Source organism: Apteryx mantelli, chromosome 7 (genome assembly GCF_036417845.1).
Source record: "Apteryx mantelli isolate bAptMan1 chromosome 7, bAptMan1.hap1, whole genome shotgun sequence".
NCBI lineage: Eukaryota > Metazoa > Chordata > Aves > Apterygiformes > Apterygidae > Apteryx > Apteryx mantelli.
In genome coordinates, this window is record NC_089984.1 from 11,140,313 (window position 1) to 11,158,057 (window position 17,745).

Below are 17,745 nucleotides of genomic sequence, written 5' to 3' on the forward strand. Positions count from 1 at the left end.
TATACCTGTATAAAGTTAAGATTGAATACACACAACAAAAGATAGGGAACTATGGCAGTTGTAAGATCTTGATCATGCATGCAGTTATGAATGTAAATTTGCTCTGCACAAAGTCTTATTGAAGTCAATGGAATAGCTCAAGGAATAAATTTATGCAACATCTCTGACAATTGCAAACTGCAGAATTCTCCTAACTAGTGCACTGATATACAAAGCTTAACATGGGAATTCCTGAAATTATGCTTCCACTCCTAGAGCTGCCAGCTGTGTCTGACTTAACTGTATCGGAGAACTAAATTCCAGATGCTAATCTGTACTGAAAATTAGAAGAGAGTGCAATTCTGATAATACTTACTTTCTGTCATTCTGCAGGAACAAAAGAGTAAGGCTGAGCTAGTTTTAAGGTTTCCACTTTCTGGCAGTAGCCAAAACTGTCAAGGCTCAGAAAGACTGTGGGTAGGTTACAAAAACAGTATAGCTAATCATTGTTTTTGAAAACATCCATTCAAAACAGCTTACTTATTCAAGCATAAATAAAACAAGAGCACTCTGTGAAAATAATAAAATAAAATTGATTAATGATTCAACTACAAACACCACTGTGAAAATTGACTCAGCTATAAAGACTACAATGCATTCTAACCAAACCTACCAGCCTAAAACAAACATTTTCAAGGTCAAATAAAGGATGCTTCAGTGTATCACAAAACATCGTATGGAAACCACAAAAAGTGATCTTGGAGCAGAGCTTTCTTAGTTTCAATATCATAAACACTTCATTTCTTCATACCTTCCTATAACAGAAACATATTACATGATATTGTCCATCATGATTTTGTTATACGATATTGTATATCACGCAATGACAATGTTAGTACTGTTTTGTCAGACATGTTTCTAAATATTTGGAAAAAGTAGTCTGTAAGTGAAATACTTCGAATCTTTCTCAAAAGACAAAAGAAAACCTACTGGATGATTCTGGGCTGTGTTCAACCAGAATTAAATATAGCCTTCTAAGTCACATGAAGCACAAAAGGCCATGCATGCTGGCAGCACAGCAGACACATCTTCTGTACAAAGCGGACTAGGAAAAACAAGCCCAGACTGAAAGGACTTTTAAAAAATACCTCCTCAATTGTGGTTAAAGACACTGGAACTACTCCAGTAGCACAAAGAAAACTGAAGCTTGCCTTATTCAGAAAGTTGAGGGCTCCAAACCTGTTATATAGAGGCCATAATAATAAAAGGTGGAGGAAATTACAAGGAATGGGTAAAGGAGGAGATCTTTCTAGATTTGGGAGGAAAAATGGAAAATTAATGAGGCGGAGAAATCCCAGAAGGAAAACCCAAGGTCAGGAAGATAGCTACAGCAAACCCTTGGAGACAATTTAAAACAATGATGTCTGACTGGAACCAATTCAAAAGTGAATGAGGAAATACTAGAGGTCTCTAAAGAAGAATCTGAGGTAGTGTCTCTCTATTTTTTTTTCTCCACATTGCATGACAAAAGCAAAATTCTGCTTCTTCTAGAAGCTATGGCTCTGGGACCAGGGACCAGTGAGAAAGCAGCTTTAAAAGCTGAAGTGACCTGTAGAGGAGACTCTGATCTAGATTATACAGACATAAATGCAGCATAATTAGTGAATCTAGAGAAGCTAACTTAGAACCCAATTTACCAGAGGTGGCAAAACTATCAAATTAATAGCCTGAGAAGGAAATGGCTACATCTAGATTAAGATGGAAGACAAAACAGATGAAGAGGTTATTAATGGCTCTACTCTTGCTCAGTAGTTCTTGCCTTTGATATTATCCTTGATATATGAATTTTAAGTGAGGAGGTGGCTTGGCATTCTTGCTTCTCAAATGCTGGAGGGAGTAGCGTCTGTCTTCCTTAAACGATTCCTCGTGTTGTCGCACTTGCTAGGAACTTCTGATTTGTTGGCTGGGAGACAACAAACAAACCAGATTGATAAATGGCAAAGCATCAAAGGAGTTCAGGTGTCTATTGCATTTCCACAGAGCCTGTGGCTAGCTCCAGGCTAAATTAACATTTTTATGAATGATCTGGAAAAGAGATCACATTTCTGTACTGCAGACAACATTAAAATAGAAGGAGCTGCAAACACAAGATGGTTTAGAAGCATAGACAGAAAATGATAAAATGGATTCTGTTAGAGAATAAATAAAGAATACATCTGGGAACTATAACCTGAGACAAACACACAAAGCAGAAGGGACATGCACAGGAGGCAGCAATGTTTAAAATGCCCTAATTACAGTAATTTGTAGAAATTAACTGCAAAAAACACATTATATATTTGAGTTTCTACCTATGAATGTCAGCTTACAGCACTGGGAAGAAACAGTGTTCTGTATATGAATCTGGCGTAATCACACATCAAGTGTTTCAGTTGCTTTACAGAGGAATTAGAAAAGTTTTAGAAACAATCAATTAGGGACACAAATGAAATAGCAAATAAGATTTAAATAATCATATATAGCTTTGTCACTTGCCAGTTAAAATAGTTAATATGAATCACACAGAGCTGAGTAGCATAAAGCTCTAAAGGGACAAGAAGAGAGAGGAAGAAAGAAGGAAAATGACTGTAAAAATTAAAGAGCACTAAAGAAGAATGAGAATGACTGAATTTGTTGACACAGAAATGTTGAATAGTCAGTGTGCAGCAAAGCCTCACAAGTTATTAGTGCCATAAAGACATTACTGGTATAAAACAAGGGAGGAAAAATACCAGCAATGGTGAGAGGAAGTGACAGGAATAAGCTAATAATTAGCTTTCTTCTTTTCCACTGTTCTGAAGATCATTTACGAAGACTTCAAAATAGTTGCTTAGCTCCACTTAGTATTTTTTCCATGTCCTAACATTAAAGGATATTACTTATGAAAATCTTAGTCTCTAGAAAGAATGCAAAGCTAACACTATAATAAGTATTCTTCTTTGCAACAAGAGAACATGCAAAGCCATGTACTAGATTTTAGGTTCAACTTGAAGTAGCATTACTGCTTGCCGCAAAAAAACACTTTACTAATCTGAAATTCAGTCAACTAAGAGAAAATTTCATGGAAGGAATGCATTTCTCAGTTGGCCATTACATCACTCAAATCCTAGAAAAGTAATTCAGTTTGCACTCCAAAGAGACTGTGTTTAAATCTTCAAACTTGCACTTGATGAAAGAAAGAAATAACTGTGTCTGTGAATTTTGTGTCATTGCAAAAAATCACAGTTATAGGCATCTCTCTGTTAAGCTGGATATGAAAACCAGGATTGTTTATTCCTATGCTCAGAAATTCCATAGTTTAAAAAAAAATCTGTCCAAGGTTTGTCTTCCAAATAGAAGGGATACATTACATGGCCATAATATCTTCCTTCTACAAACTCTAGAAACATGTGTCAGAATGGTCTGATAAATCCAGTATGATAGCAAACATCTGAAATAAACAGGAAAACATGAGACGTCCTGAAAAAACATGTAAAGCCACACGTACTAATAATAATTTTATTATTTTAGCAGCTGTGTATGTGTAAGTGTAAGTGGTTTACATAAGACATAAATGACATCTTGGCTTGTGTGATGTAATAAACCTGTTAGACTAAACTGTTTGGATGGTGATAATATTGATTTATGTAACTGAAGCTGACCAAGACACCAGTTTGGATTCTGACCCTGAAACCCAGATACAATCTTCATATATTTGAAATGAATACAGAAAAAGACTTAAAAAGTCTTCAATAGTTACAAAATATCAGAATGAGACATACTTGAATAACCTTAAATTGGCACCTTTGTATGTTCTGATTATGATATAGTCTTTAATTGCATGATTACATACTATTTTTTCCACACACATTCTAGCTCATTCAGTATACATAATGAATAGTGCATACACAATGAACTATTTTTCTTGTAACAGCTTTTCACCATTGTTCAGTGTGTGTAGTCCCAGGACTTATTTGCTACCCATTATTCGTATTCTGTTCTGAAGACAAAATTATGAATTTCATCATGTTTTTTTTCCATGCATCTCATGGGTTTTCTAGGCTACTACCGTGCCGGTCTGCTTAACAAACATTCATTAGTTTATTTTGAAAACATCTCTGTGAGAGGAGGCAGTAATATTACCTCTATTTTAGACACGGAAAATCGAGGCTCAGAGAAGTTAAAAAATGGTTACTAACATTCATGTCTATTTAAGACTGTTAAAATCTGTTTTCTCAAAGCATTTAGCACTATGCAATGCTTTGTATGTTGAAAGTCCCACTCTCACTGAAGTTAGCTTCAGCTGCCAAAACCCTGATACCAAGGAACCAGGACCAAGAGCCCAGAAAATGAGAAACACAATAAGTAATGAGGCCCTGTGAAAAGCAGGTAGGTCTTGCTCAGTTTCACACACACAATCTGGCAGAGACTCCAGGTCAGAACTAAATTTCTCTCTCTGGTCTTTCTTCCCCTACCTTGTTTACAACATGTCATTCAACATCTGCAGTAATCACTGTGCAACATTAAACATGCCAGCACCATGCTAGTTCTGCACAGAGGAGCAAACTTTCATCATTTCCTAGCTTCTAAGTGCTTAACTTGGCAACACTAAGAACCCATTTCATGCCTGCAATCTCCTAGGTTTTACAAAATGGCACCTGAAAAAAAATTAAAAATTCCTCCTATGGCTTCATATCAGTCCTCATGAGGGTAACTAGCAGTGCTGAAACAGTTAGGTGCACAGCAACGAGCACACATGCTACCATTTGAGCTATTAAGGTAACCATCAGCCATACCAGACTGCCATCCTTCAAACAGATAAGCACCGAAAGGGGATGTCACACTTTGCCAGAGGATTTCAGAGAGATTTGTTGGAAGAAGAATGAGGAGAATTAGGCATCTCAAGGTCCTTGGAAGACAGGACAAACTGACATACATCGACTTTTCTGCTTGCCACACCAAAACATGGCCACCTCTGTCCTGTTCCTTGAACTTATACCTGTCCCACCCCTTCTTCTACTCCCCAGTCCCACTTTAGAAGTCCTGCTTTTCAATCCTAAGGCTATCTCCATCCCAGCCTCTTTGCTCAGCAAGTCCTAAATTCATTCCTTTAGTCCTAACTCTGTGGTCAGAGTTGCCCAGGTCCCTTATCCACATTCTCATACATTCTGGCTCTTCTTTGCAGCCAGGTCTCCAGGTTTACCCTTCCCAGCCTACCAGTCCTAATTCCATCCTCATTCATCCAAATCATCTAATCTGGGTGAACATCTCCTCACCTTTTATCCCAATTTTATTTGTCTGGACATCCCACCTGCACTTGGATTATCTCCTCTGCTCCCTCATCTCCTTTTTTTCAGTCTCAGTGAAGGTCATTTTGCCCATCTCTGCCTTCTCATTCAGTCTAATCCTAACTCAATCTAATCTAATTCTTCCATCCTTGATCAGCCAGCCTCAGTCTCTTCTAGCTCCAAGCCCATGTGACTTCTGGCCCAGTTTTCTTGCCCCTCTCCTCAATCCAGATCTTCCTATTCTCAAAATTCTAGTCCCAGCATCCTTACTGAAGGTATTTTGCCCTGCTTTTCTCCTTTCTGCATTTTAATAAATGTCCTCCTCTTTCCTGCTGTCTATGCCAACTGTAAAAGCACAGAAAGCAGACTACAGCGTCGCTGCTCTCACACTGGCAGGACCCTAGCAGCCCAAGTGCAGCATCTGTAGGGGGAGTGCTGCACAACCACAGTGTGGAGCTTCAGGAAATTCAGCTGCTAAAACCTAAGCCTGTTCTACTAAGTCTGTGACAAGCACAGTTTTCTCAAAGGCTTGTAATTTTCTGAAGTTAGATATATTTTCATAGCATTGGCCTGTTCGCGGCACAAAAGCCAACCACCTGCTATAGGTTTAATCCCTGGGTAGGGCCAATACACATTTCATAAAGAAATTACCACAATTTTTAATACAAATTAAATATTCCTTCCTGGTCTAAGTCCACAGAAATATGACTACAAATGTTCAAATATGGGAAAAAAAAACACAGAGGGATATAATATGATACACTTTTACTATATCCAAAATGAGTTTTCAATACACAAGGTGAGCTCAGCAAAATTTTAATGAACTAAATGTTAGATTGTGCAATAGGCACTCTCAGAAAAAAAAATTAATATCAAGCTGCGCTACTAGTCCCACCTAAAATAATAACAAAATGCAAACCACATTTGTAAATAATAGAGAATGCTGAAAATAAGAGCTGATAATTGGCTTTATAATGTTGCATTTGCTTTAACCCAAATCTTAGCAGGTGTTTTATTTAAAAAAAAAAGAAAGAACACTCTGAAATGCATATATTCATTCTTTATTTGAAATTTTTAAGCTTCCTAAATGGTCATGATTCATTAGGAGAGATGGCAATACTAGTAAAAAAAACGAAACAACCAGAAAAAAATGTAAGTAGATATGAATTGTTATGATATTACCAATTGCTCACTCCAATTTTTGGATTTCTGGCTCCTGCATATTATACCATAGGAAGATAACTCAGTTTTCTGAATACAAAATGTTTCAATATTAATTCCTTTACCTTAAAAAACAAGAAAAATATGTTGTTATCTGAGTAAATATTCCATTATTGCTTGTGTTTCTACTGCGGCATTGCCTGCAATTCCAATCTTCAGAATTTATCATGGTTTGATATGTTATCTTTTGGTTGGTTAGCTTCACAGCTATTGCAGCTTAGAGATAAAGGACGTTTTCAAAAAATTGAATTTTTAATTTAATACAAGTAAAATATTGATGTTTATAACAATACTCTGATTGACAGTGATGCCAGGATATCGCCTTAAGAAATAAATCTTTTACAAGTAAGATATCCTGAAATAAATCGTAAGTATTTATAATATAAATGCACTAAACACATGTATGCAATTAGGGGTCTAACCATCTTGCATTTGCATGCTTACCTAGAAAGATTACTGCCCAAATCCTTTCCTATTTGTTTTTAGGTTCCCATTAAAACACGCTTTTTGATACATAAGTGCCACCTGTAGGAAATACTGAAGTACGCTCAAGTGCCATCTTTTGCCAAATTAGGTACTGAGTTACATATTTTATATACCCAGTATAGGTGCTCTTTCAGAAATTCAGTCGTGTATTGTGGGAAGCAATGACCTGTATGGTAGTGGCTTACTGTGCATGAAAATTAGTTGGTAAAGCCTGATCTACAGGAGAGAAAGTTGTTGTTTTACAATGACATCTATGTATATGGGAATTTAAATTAAAAATAGTAAGTTTTTCCATTTTCTTGTCTGTTTGACACTATTCCATAGAAACTGAGCAGTGCTTACCTACAGTATGTTGAACCAAATAAAATCTGCAGCAGTTAACATGGAGTAGAATTACTAGAATTACTTGGATTAGACAAATATTAAGGATTACATGATTTATTTTCTATATAGTATAAATAAAAAATGAAACATGCATAAGAAAATATTTTGACAAAACAATGGTCTAACCTTTACTATAAATACAGTGCAGTTTTTCTTAGCAGTGAGTTAGGCATGAGTGGATGCAAGTGAATATTCTACCTTAAAACAAACATTAAAACAATCAAATACAAAGAATTTCTAATACTGCTATAAAAATAATTACTGAAAAGAGTTTTCAATGCCTTCTCAATTTCTTGACTATTTCAACAAAAATAAAGAGCCTACAAAAATTCAGCATTGAGATCATTAAGTCTACTTAGGTAAGAAATCTGTTGTGAAATATTTCACCACAACTGATTTGTAAAAAAACAATTGAGAAAGCGGGACTGACTTGTTCTATAACCATTACCTACAATAGTTACACTCCAAAAATATATTTGTGTCAAGGAAACAGTTCTATTAATGCAGCCATACCATTCACTGACATAACATCCCGATTCTTTAGCGTGTTTACCAGGTAATACATTCCACGCACAAAGCACATAGCATAAATAAGTGTGAAGCTTTTTATGTGTGTGTGTGTGTGTCTCAATGTCAAATGGGAAAACGAGAATAATTCAGTATATGAGCACAAATGCAATGCCAGCCTGCAAGAAAATAATCCCTGATTTTCTGAATGTGAGCTTCTGTCTTCCGTTTTGTCTGCTATTTCCTTTTGAAGCCAGTCATTCTTGTGCATGAATGATACTACCCTTACCGACCGTAGTCGGCTTTCAGTGTTGTTCTAAGCGCGTTACCTGTTTTGACTGCCCCTCGTCACGACCTGAAACGTCTCTAGTTACTTCAGCTCAGATAATCCTTCGCGTCCGCACCCGCACTTTAAACCTGCTCTGTCCGACGGGCTAACGGCGCCTTGCAGGGCAGCGTCGGCCGCCGCCTGCCCGTGCCCGTGCCCGTCCCCGCGCCCGTGCCCGGGGCTGCGCCGCCGCCGCCGCCGCTGTCCGCGGTGCTGAAGCCGCCGCGCCGCGCCGGGAAGGCAACGCCGGGGACCGAGCACAAGTTTCGCGGCGAGCCCGCGGCAGGCAGCGGCCGCGGCCCCGGCGCTGCCCTCCCGCACAAAGGAGCTCGGCTAACAAAAGCCCCCCGCGGCCGCTGCCCCGTCTCTAGGTGCGGGCTCTCCCCGCAGAGCTTGCCCTAGCGGGCCCTGCCGCCTCTCCCGGAGCGAAACCCACCGCGGCCATCGCTGGCGAGGGGCAGGGCTGCGCGGCAGGCTCGCCCGGAGCCTCATCAGGGGCAGCCGCACGGCTCGGGGCGCGGCGGGTTTCCCTGCCTCCCGCCGGCAAGGTGCAACCTGCTCTTTTCCTTTTGTTCTCGGTGGCAGGAGGGTGGCGGCGGCAGCGGTGGGGGGACGCTCGCACCTACCCGTGCACGGGGGATAACAAAGGGCCACACGCCGCGGGGATTAACTTGCATCAGCACCCGCGAGGGCAGCGGGCAGCGGCTGCAGCGTCTTGCGTCTGCAGGGATTAGCCTGGCCGAGGCCGGACTTACCGTCCCGATCGCAGAGCTGAATCGCCTCCAGGCTCAGGTTCTTGATCACCTCCTCGCAGGGGCTGGTGGGGCTGCTCATGGTGTGCGCCAGGCGCGGAGCCTCCATCGCGCCCCTCGCCGGGCCGGGGCTGGGTTGGGGCTGGGGCCGGGGCTGGCCGGCTGCGCGGCGGTGCGGAGCCGCGCGGCAGCGCTTCCCTGGCGCCGCCCGGCTCGGCTCGGCTCGGCGCGGCGCGGCGCGGCTCGGCGGAGGCGGGCGGGGAGCGGATTTGTCACTGCAGTGAGGCGGGGAGGGGGCAGCAGAGAGGCGCGCACTCATCACACCCCAGGCTCCGCATTTAAAGGGGCCGCCGCCAAGGCAAAGCGGCGGCTCGGGCCGCTCCCCTCCCCCGCCTCCCCTTATGTAACGGCGGCGGCGAGCGGCACCGCGGCCCGCCGAGCCCCCCTCCCGCCGCCGGCCCGGCCCCCGCCTCCTCCGAGCCGCCCGCCGCCGCCCCTCGCAGCCCAACGGCCGCCGGCCCGCGCGCGCGCGCGCACCGGCCCCGCGCGCCTCGTCACCGCCGCGACCGTTAGTAACGGTCGGCGCGAGGCGGGAGCCGGGCGCCCCCGAGGCGCGGCCCTCGCGCGGGGGGCGGGGGGGGAAACGCGCCGGCCGTGAGCGGCGGGTGCCGTCCCCGTCCGCCACCCCTGCCCGCGACAAAAAGTAAATAAAAATAAATAACTGCATCGAATTTGGGCCTCCCCGAGCCAGCTGCGGACATGGCTCTCGCACGTTTCGACGCGTGTCGTGCCCAGCACTGGTCTCCCGTCCTGCGGCTGCTCGCGAGGTGGCTCTTCAGCCCGAGGAGGGCAGCGTCAGCGCGGGAGAGCCCACGGCTATCGAACACGCGCACGCGAAACCACGGCGCATCCGTCGCACTAAACCGCAGCTGCCATACGCATTCACCCTGAGCCTTCAATTACGCAAGAATTTAAAGAATGAAATACCACTCATTGCTAAACCGATGCAACAAAAGAAGCTTTGCAACAAAAACAGTATTGCGGGACAAGATACAAGAATTAGTAGTTGCTGGCTATATTCCCTCCACTCTTTTCCCTTACTACAAGATCTTTTTGTGGGAAGGGAAAACAACCTGCAGCGTACCAATGGTAATTTTATCCATCTTTTGCTAGAAATAAGTCCTCTTGGCAGAGAGAAGCAATTCCATCTCAGATAATGGCTTCAGGAACAAGAATTGGGTTGGAAGGAGAAGCAAAATTCATCAAAAAGCAATAGGAAAAGAGGTTCAAACTTTCACAGCACTGCGCCACTTGCAGCAGTTCGGCTGCCCCCTCATCCGAGAACCTCGCGCAGACGAAGGAAAAGGGGGCTCGGGGACACAGCATGTTTTTTCCAGTTTACAGATCCACTTTGGGATCAGGTTAGTGGTGCTCGGATGGGATTACCTGTCTGCAGATCAACCAGCCTCAGTCCATTGCCTACGCCACGTGGCAATAAACATCCTAGCACCTTTCTGCAGTTTCACTGAACCGAATGGGCACTGCTTGGCCAGCGTTTTTGAGACATCGAAAAGATGAGAAACACCAGTTCGTTGCACACAGGCCCCAAACAACATTCAGACAGTAACGTCTCCTGGTCAACGCCAGCGAGGTTGAAGAGGTCCGAAAGCTCCTGTTACCCATCTGGGAGTCCCAGAAGTGACCCAGTCCCCTCCCCGAGGGCCGCACCGGTCAGCAGCGTTAGCAAGCCCCACGCACGGCCAAACGCTCGTCACCAGGCTTTCTGCTGGGCTCCAGGATTATCCTATTCAGTGTGATGGTTTCTAGGGACACTAATCTGAGGAAATGAGCTCTGGCGTTATCTTTCACAAAGCCACTGCCAAGTGCTGCTGCCTGGGAGAAAGGAGCAGATGCATCTTCCCAGAGCTGCAGTGCTGCATGGGGAGAAAGTTCAAGGCCGAGCTCTCCTCCTGCACTGCCTCCCCTTCACCCCCTCCCTCCTTTCCTCTCTCATCTTTTATTTTTTTCCTCCTCTTTGTCTCTCTGCTGCTTTTTTCATCCTCAAAGCAAAGTGTGTGCAGAGGGGTCAGGCAGAGGAAAAACGCAATGAGTGGAAGGAAACCAAAAGGAAGAGCAAATGAAAAGGAAGCAATAAGAAACACTGAGGGAGAGTGTGAGTCAATGAGGGAGAGGTGGGAAGGAAGAGGAACATATGAATGAATGCATAGACAGAATGAGGACAAATGTATAATCTGAGAGGGAAGAAATGAAAGTGGGTGAGACTGCATTCATCAGGTTTTAATTTTGGCTCTGACAAGCATATTCATTCCATACACAGAAGCAAAACCTTCCTACTCTATATGCAACTGTTCTTAGCACACAATCATCTCCTACATAAGACTGGAGAATTTCCTTCTTTGAAGATGGTGTATTTAGTCTCTCAGCCTTATGTTCCACGTTCACTCCTTTCCACAATAGTGATAGACGTTTCAGCAGCTCAAACAGTCATATTACTTATTTGCTACAACATTATATAAACTCCATTTGAAGCAAACCCTGTGCTTGCATACTGATTGAATTCCCATTTTCGTTTCTCTGCTTCTGTCTTATACCCCTTTCTTTCCTCTACTTTTTATTTTATGCTACTAAAATAAGATTTTCCAAGAACAGATAAATTTTGCAGAGAGCTTTGAATGCAGTCATCTTTGGGGGTGTTTCAGTTCCTCCAAGGCCTCTCATTTTTCAGCTGCCTTTCAGCAATAACCTCTGGCTTATGCATATCTGTTTATCTCCGCAAACCATTACGATTTTCTGAACAAAAGACCGGTTAGTCCACAAATACTGGCAAGCTTCTAAGCAACAGTACAGCAGAGAAACCTATTCCACAGCTCTGCTTTTCTAAAGCATGAAACAAGCTACCTAGACCTGCCTGCGACAGCATTTTGCAGAGTCACACTTCAGACATGCTTTCTTCAGCCAATAGCTATTCCCATCACCTGAGCCAGGCCTAAGCACTTTTTAAAGCTCAAATTACTCCCAGATATGATTCGATTACTATACTGCAATCACTCTACGATGAATTTAGTCCTAGACATTTCATAGTCTCAGAGCACACAATAATCTCCTAGTGTTCCTGTCACCTGAAAGAACTGTACTCTGTTTGTCTTCTTGAAAAGGAATAGCATTACCTGAGGCACAAGTTACATCTGTGCTAAAAGACGACAAAGTCTCACCATATAATCAGTAAATTTATTCTGCGACAGATTATCCCTGACAGCGTTTAGCAAAAATGTCACGTATCACAAATATGGGTCAACATTATGTAATGGGAAGTCTGCCAATGGCAACACAATATTAGAGACAACAGTGCCATGTGCTTAGGACTGCAAAAGCTTGCAAAGAGCAGCAGCCTAGCTAACCTGTAGATAAATAGGGTTTTACCAGTTTCTGTAGTTCAATACAAATATATCTGTTATTTATTGCAACTTCACATGAGCAGGGTGAAACAGCATTTTCTAGCACATTACATGCATTAGGAAACATGAGCTTTGACACACACCTCTTTCCAGGCTAGCTTCAACAATCTCAGCTCTCACATCTTAGCCTGGCATTCGCAGCCCCCCGGGGGGTCACAGAGATCTCGCTATAGGGCTACGAGTTAAAGCAGACAGGCAGACACCCATCCAGCTAGGGAGGAGGGCGTGTGGCTTCTTTTCTAAAAGTCAAACCTCATTCAAGCCCTAGAAAGCAAGAGGAAAAGGTACTGCGGTACCCTTCCTCCCCACATACAAACACACAACATCACCAAGTTCTGTTCTGTTAGCACTTTCCCTAGTAATTTTGGGGAAAGTGCCACCCAGCAGCAGAGCACAGCTCAGAGCAGTAAGGCAACTGCATTGTTCCAATTTGAAAACACTTTTGCTTTTCACGCTAGCAGGTTTTTATTTACAAGCTAAAAAAGAGACCTCCTTTCTCAGACTTCAGCAAGACCCAGAGTTCCAGGTCTTCCTTTCCACTTGGGAATGAAAAGACTTATGTTATTGCTCAGTGGACTGCGGAAGCAGAAGACAGAAAAGCTACAAACATGGCTTTCAGGAGACAAAAAAAGGGGAAGAAAAGGCAGCCTTTCCTTTTCTACTAGTATGTCACTTTTGTGGACAAAAGCAAAACATTAAAGGACAGAAATATCAAAGTGTCACAAACAGTACTCACCATTTTGGGTTAGTCCTAAAAGGAACATTAACTACGGTTAGCAATTAGGTCCTGAAGTTTCATGGAAAAAATGCTTTACAATTTCACAGTTATTCTTTGTCTTTAGTGGACGTCGCAGTGTTTCAGCATGCAAAGGCACATACTCGCCAAGGATTGTGTGCAAGATATTCTTGAAATACTACAGGACTGAGGTAAAATCCACACGCTAGTGACAGGAACACAAAAAGACATTTAAGACCCTTCAGTGAAAGCCGCGACTGTATACACTTAATACGCAGTATGACATAGCTACCTTTTCTACACTGAGATAGGCATCGATGTATGACAGAGCCCTGGGCACAGTGTCTCACCGGGACCCTCTCTGCTGCTTTGTCTCACAGAGCATAGCGAGAGCCTCCACACATGCTCAGACAGGCAGGGCAGTGGCACAGATCCCCCTTTTTTCTCCAGGAAATCCCAAGGCAGAGCAGCAGTGAGTCCTTTCTCCCTCTCCTGCCGCCTCCACAAAGGTAACCACTGCAGCAGCCCCCTGACACAGCAGTCCAGCAGCCAGACTGCAGCTCACTTGGAAAGGGACTCTCTGCTGTTTTCCCCTCTGATGCTAGTGGTGATGCTGGGAAGCCCTTGCTGTTCCTGGGAACTCTCCAGTGATATGTATACAACAGCTCATACAGCTCAAAACATCTTTCCTTCTCTGCAAGTGCTGAAATGAAACCTTCTGAGCATTCAGTTCATGCATTCAGGTTTTTCTTGCAAGGCCATAAAATGTACTTTAAAAAGTAAAAGATACAGTTCTGAGGTAATCTTTTGACTTCAGGTGCCTGGAAACCGACTCATGAATCCATGGATTTTTGTATAGTATGGCACAGAATGGCTTTCGTATGAGGAAAAGTTAGTAAACTACTTGGGTAAAGAGACAGTCGGTCTGAGAGAGAGGCAGCTGAGGGGAGATAGGATTGAGATTCACTAAGGCACGAGTAGCACAAGAAGGGTAGCGAAAGTTTGACCATTTGCCAAGCCTCCCAGTAGAAGAATAAGGTGTCAAATGCAGTTAATACCAGCCAGGTTCAAAGCAAACAGAAGGAGGGGGTACTTCACACAATGGACATTAGGCTTGTAGGACTCCTTGTCAAAGGATGCTCTGGATGCTGAGAGTTTACATTGGTTCTAGAATAGGCTGGACAAGTTCAGGGAAAAGAATCTTTTAGAGCTAATAAAGACAGAAAATCCACCTGTGATTCACAGTCCCTGAGCTGAAAACGGTTACAATCTGGGAGAGAGTTCCTGGGGAGTGTCTTATGTGCTTGCCCTGCTCTTAATCTTCTCTAAACATCCATTTACAGCCAATGCTGAAGATAAGATACTGGGCTAGGTAGATCTTTGGTCTGACCCAGTATGATCAAAGAAGTGTCCTAGTATCTAAGCCTTCATGCAGCCCCCTGTTCACAATAAACACTTCAAAATATGGAGCCCTCCAGCTGTATCAATCTGGACATGCAACTTCCACCCTACTGTGAGCAACATAAACAATTAAAAGAAAATATTCCTCTCAGAGACAGAAAGATATCAAGCTAATTAGTATTCCATTTATGCTATTTATGCTGCTGCTTTTTAAATTTCAGTGTTCCAATCTGCTTTATAAAGGCTGAATAAGCATTTAAGAAAGACAAATTCTTTCACAGAAAAAAATAATGTATGTGTGGCTTTATAAAATTTATTTATTGCCTAATGGACACAAAGTACTGTTGATGCTTAGCATTATCATTTATTAATTTGCTTTTCTTTAAGTTAAGCCTTACTTTATTAAATTCACAGTATCCCTAGAGAACATCTAGAACCTTTTATATTTCCTATCTACTCTACACTGTTAGTCATTCTTCCTACTTCAGTATAATTTTCACAATTAATTAGTGCTTTATCCTCCAGATAGCTTATAAAAATCAGACCATACCTTGACCTTTATAGGTACTACTGACTGTTTATCCTTGACAATGCTGACTGCCATTTAGAATTACTTGCTGTCTGCTGTTCAGTGGACGGCCTCTAGTTCATTTAAATGAATTTCAGCCCAAGCTGACTTGATGCAGTATTTCTCTTAAGATACTATGTGGCACAGCATCAAATGCCTTTCTAAAGTCTTGATGTTACTCTGTGTTCTACCAATTTTCTGGCTTTCTCTTTAAAAAAAAAAAAAAAGGTGGGGGAGAGAAGCTTTCTAATTTGTCTGGCTTAGTTTATTATAGTACACCCGTGTCATATCTGGGTCTATTATACTATTCACCTCCATAAGAATACATTTGCTCCTTCTGCTTTAATATTTATACTACTTCTTTCAGTCTGGAACCACACTCATAAGATAATAGTTTCCATAGTTACTCTTAATTCAATTTTTAAAGACTTGTGACATGCTGACACTTTACTAGTCTCCTGATACCTCCTCAATTCCCTGTGATTTTTTTTAACAACTAGCTGTTCCATCAGTTCTATAAATACCCAAAGGGACACCTCAGATGTATTTGTTCAAGTGATGATATTTCAGCATGTATTTCTTAGTTACTTTTTCCCAGCAGTTCACAATTACATCAATGATTTCTTAACCAAGCTATTATTCAAAGTTTAATCCCCTTCCCAATAAACTTCATGGCAAAAGTTCCATTAATTTTAGTGGGAATATGACCTGTTTCCAAAATGTATCTCCTTATTACAAATTAATTACAATTAATACTTTCTTGGTCAAGTCATTTTGCTGTACTGTGCCTTCAGGACTTGTAATACAGTCTCTTCATATCAATTTTGGCAACTGCTTCAGTGTATCCTCTTGCTGTCCCTGGTTTTCTCATGTGCACAAAAACTTGGATTAGAGAAACCTGTTTTGGTGGCCCTCCAGTTTTCTGTTTCTAGTGCAGTTCATATTTTACTTCTGCTTGCTTAAGTAGCCCACAGTGACCAGTTCCTCTCTTCGATGTTTCCAATTTTCTTTGGAACAAGACACATTCCTGCTGGCTTTCCATTACAGTACCATATAGAGCCTTTCCCACTGCCCTTCCCCTTCCCACAAAGGCTGTTTTTACTCTCTGGAATGATCCTGTGTGTAGATTTTCCTCATAATAGCATATCCTTTCATTTGATGATATCAATACTCTTTAAAGGCAGCCAGGAAGGAGGTACAGTTCAGTGTTACATAAAGTGAGTAAAGAAAAATTTAAGTGACTAGTTCTTCAGTGTCACCTACTGATCTAGTTTTCTTATAACTATAGAATTTTAAGTTGCATATAGAATTACATTTGTGAAGAAAGTGAGAATATTTGCAGCTTTTTTAATGTTTATTATATGTGTCTCAGTTTTCCTAGGGCAGCATTCTGAGTTAGGATTTTGCGTCTGCATCCCAATAGCTAACAAATACCAGTTTGCTTTAGAAGAACCATCCTAGCTGTAATTACTGCTGGTTGCGCAGACTTCACATAGAAGTAAGCCTGCCTGCCAAGGCTACACATTTAAGCAAATGAGCTGGGATTTTCAGACATAGCTTGGGAGTCAAAGAAGTCAGGGGTTCATCTTTGTGCCAAAGATGCTTGGCCAAATTTATTCAAGGAGATTGCGTAAAGGCTTAAATCAAAGCTAGAGAGCAAATCCCGCTGGCACTGCATTGTTACACCTGGACAGGATCACTGGTGTATCTCCAAAAACAACAGCACGGAAGACGAGCATTCTAGATTAATGTTGCTGCCTGCCGGCTTTTGTACTATCGAGATCTGCTATGAGTGAGGGGACGTGGCGAGACGGGAATGACACCATTGTCTTATCCCCCACTGCTACCACGAACGCAGCTAATTAACTGCTAAGGAAACAGAAGGAAAATTATGTAAAATGAATGAGAGGAGGAACACCCAGACATTCCTTCTCCTTGGCTCCGAGCCTAGATGTATTGTGCACTGAGGCTAGTCTTAAATTTCACTCATTTGACTCATAGTCACTTACTCCAAGCTCTTATACTGTCTTGATTATTTCACAGCTCCACAATTACAATTTCACAGGAAATACATTAGACACAGAATGAGAGCCATGTCTTACATGGTTTGCTCTGATAGGAATGTATGCCCACTTCAGCACCCATATATGAGCACATAACAGATTAGATAGAGTATACAAACAGACAATAAGGACACCAATAATTTATAGCCGTGTTTTGTTAATAGCATTCAGAAGCATTCTAATTAAACCATGTTTTGCTCTGAATAGTTTCCTATCACCATTACTTGTGTTCTGAAAATATGGTAGTCCTGTAGTATACTATTTATTGATACTACAGCAAACCTTATAGATCTCCAATTGCTCTTCACATGCAGTTCCTGCCCCGAGCACTTAGAGTCAGTGGAGAAATTGTGGAATTCTGTGAGCCCTGAAAATCACTGAAGTGACTGCAAAATTTGTTATTGACTACTTCACTATTCCTGGTTCTTAAACTAGGATGCACAGGAGGATAGTTGCAAAGGCCACCGTCAGCCTAAGGAGGTTATTTGCAGCAGGATCGTTCCTTAGTCAGTGAGGAGTGGAAACCTCCTCAACAGAG

The 17,745-nt window shown here is 42.3% G+C and overlaps 1 protein-coding gene across 5 annotated transcripts in view; it reads right to left on the minus strand.

Moving 5' to 3' along the window:
* Window positions 1-17,745, minus strand: part of PHYHIPL (phytanoyl-CoA 2-hydroxylase interacting protein like) — a 133,947-nt gene that overhangs the window by 31,567 nt on the left and 84,635 nt on the right. The window contains exon 1 of one of the 5 annotated variants that reach the window (XM_013955923.2): window positions 8,967-9,156. The exons of the other annotated variants lie outside the window; for them this stretch is intronic. Coding sequence (XP_013811377.1) covers window positions 8,967-9,072 — 106 coding nt within the window. The 5' untranslated portion in view covers window positions 9,073-9,156. Of the gene's footprint in view, window positions 1-8,966; window positions 9,157-17,745 lie in introns of those variants that run through there. 5 annotated transcript variants of the gene reach the window in all.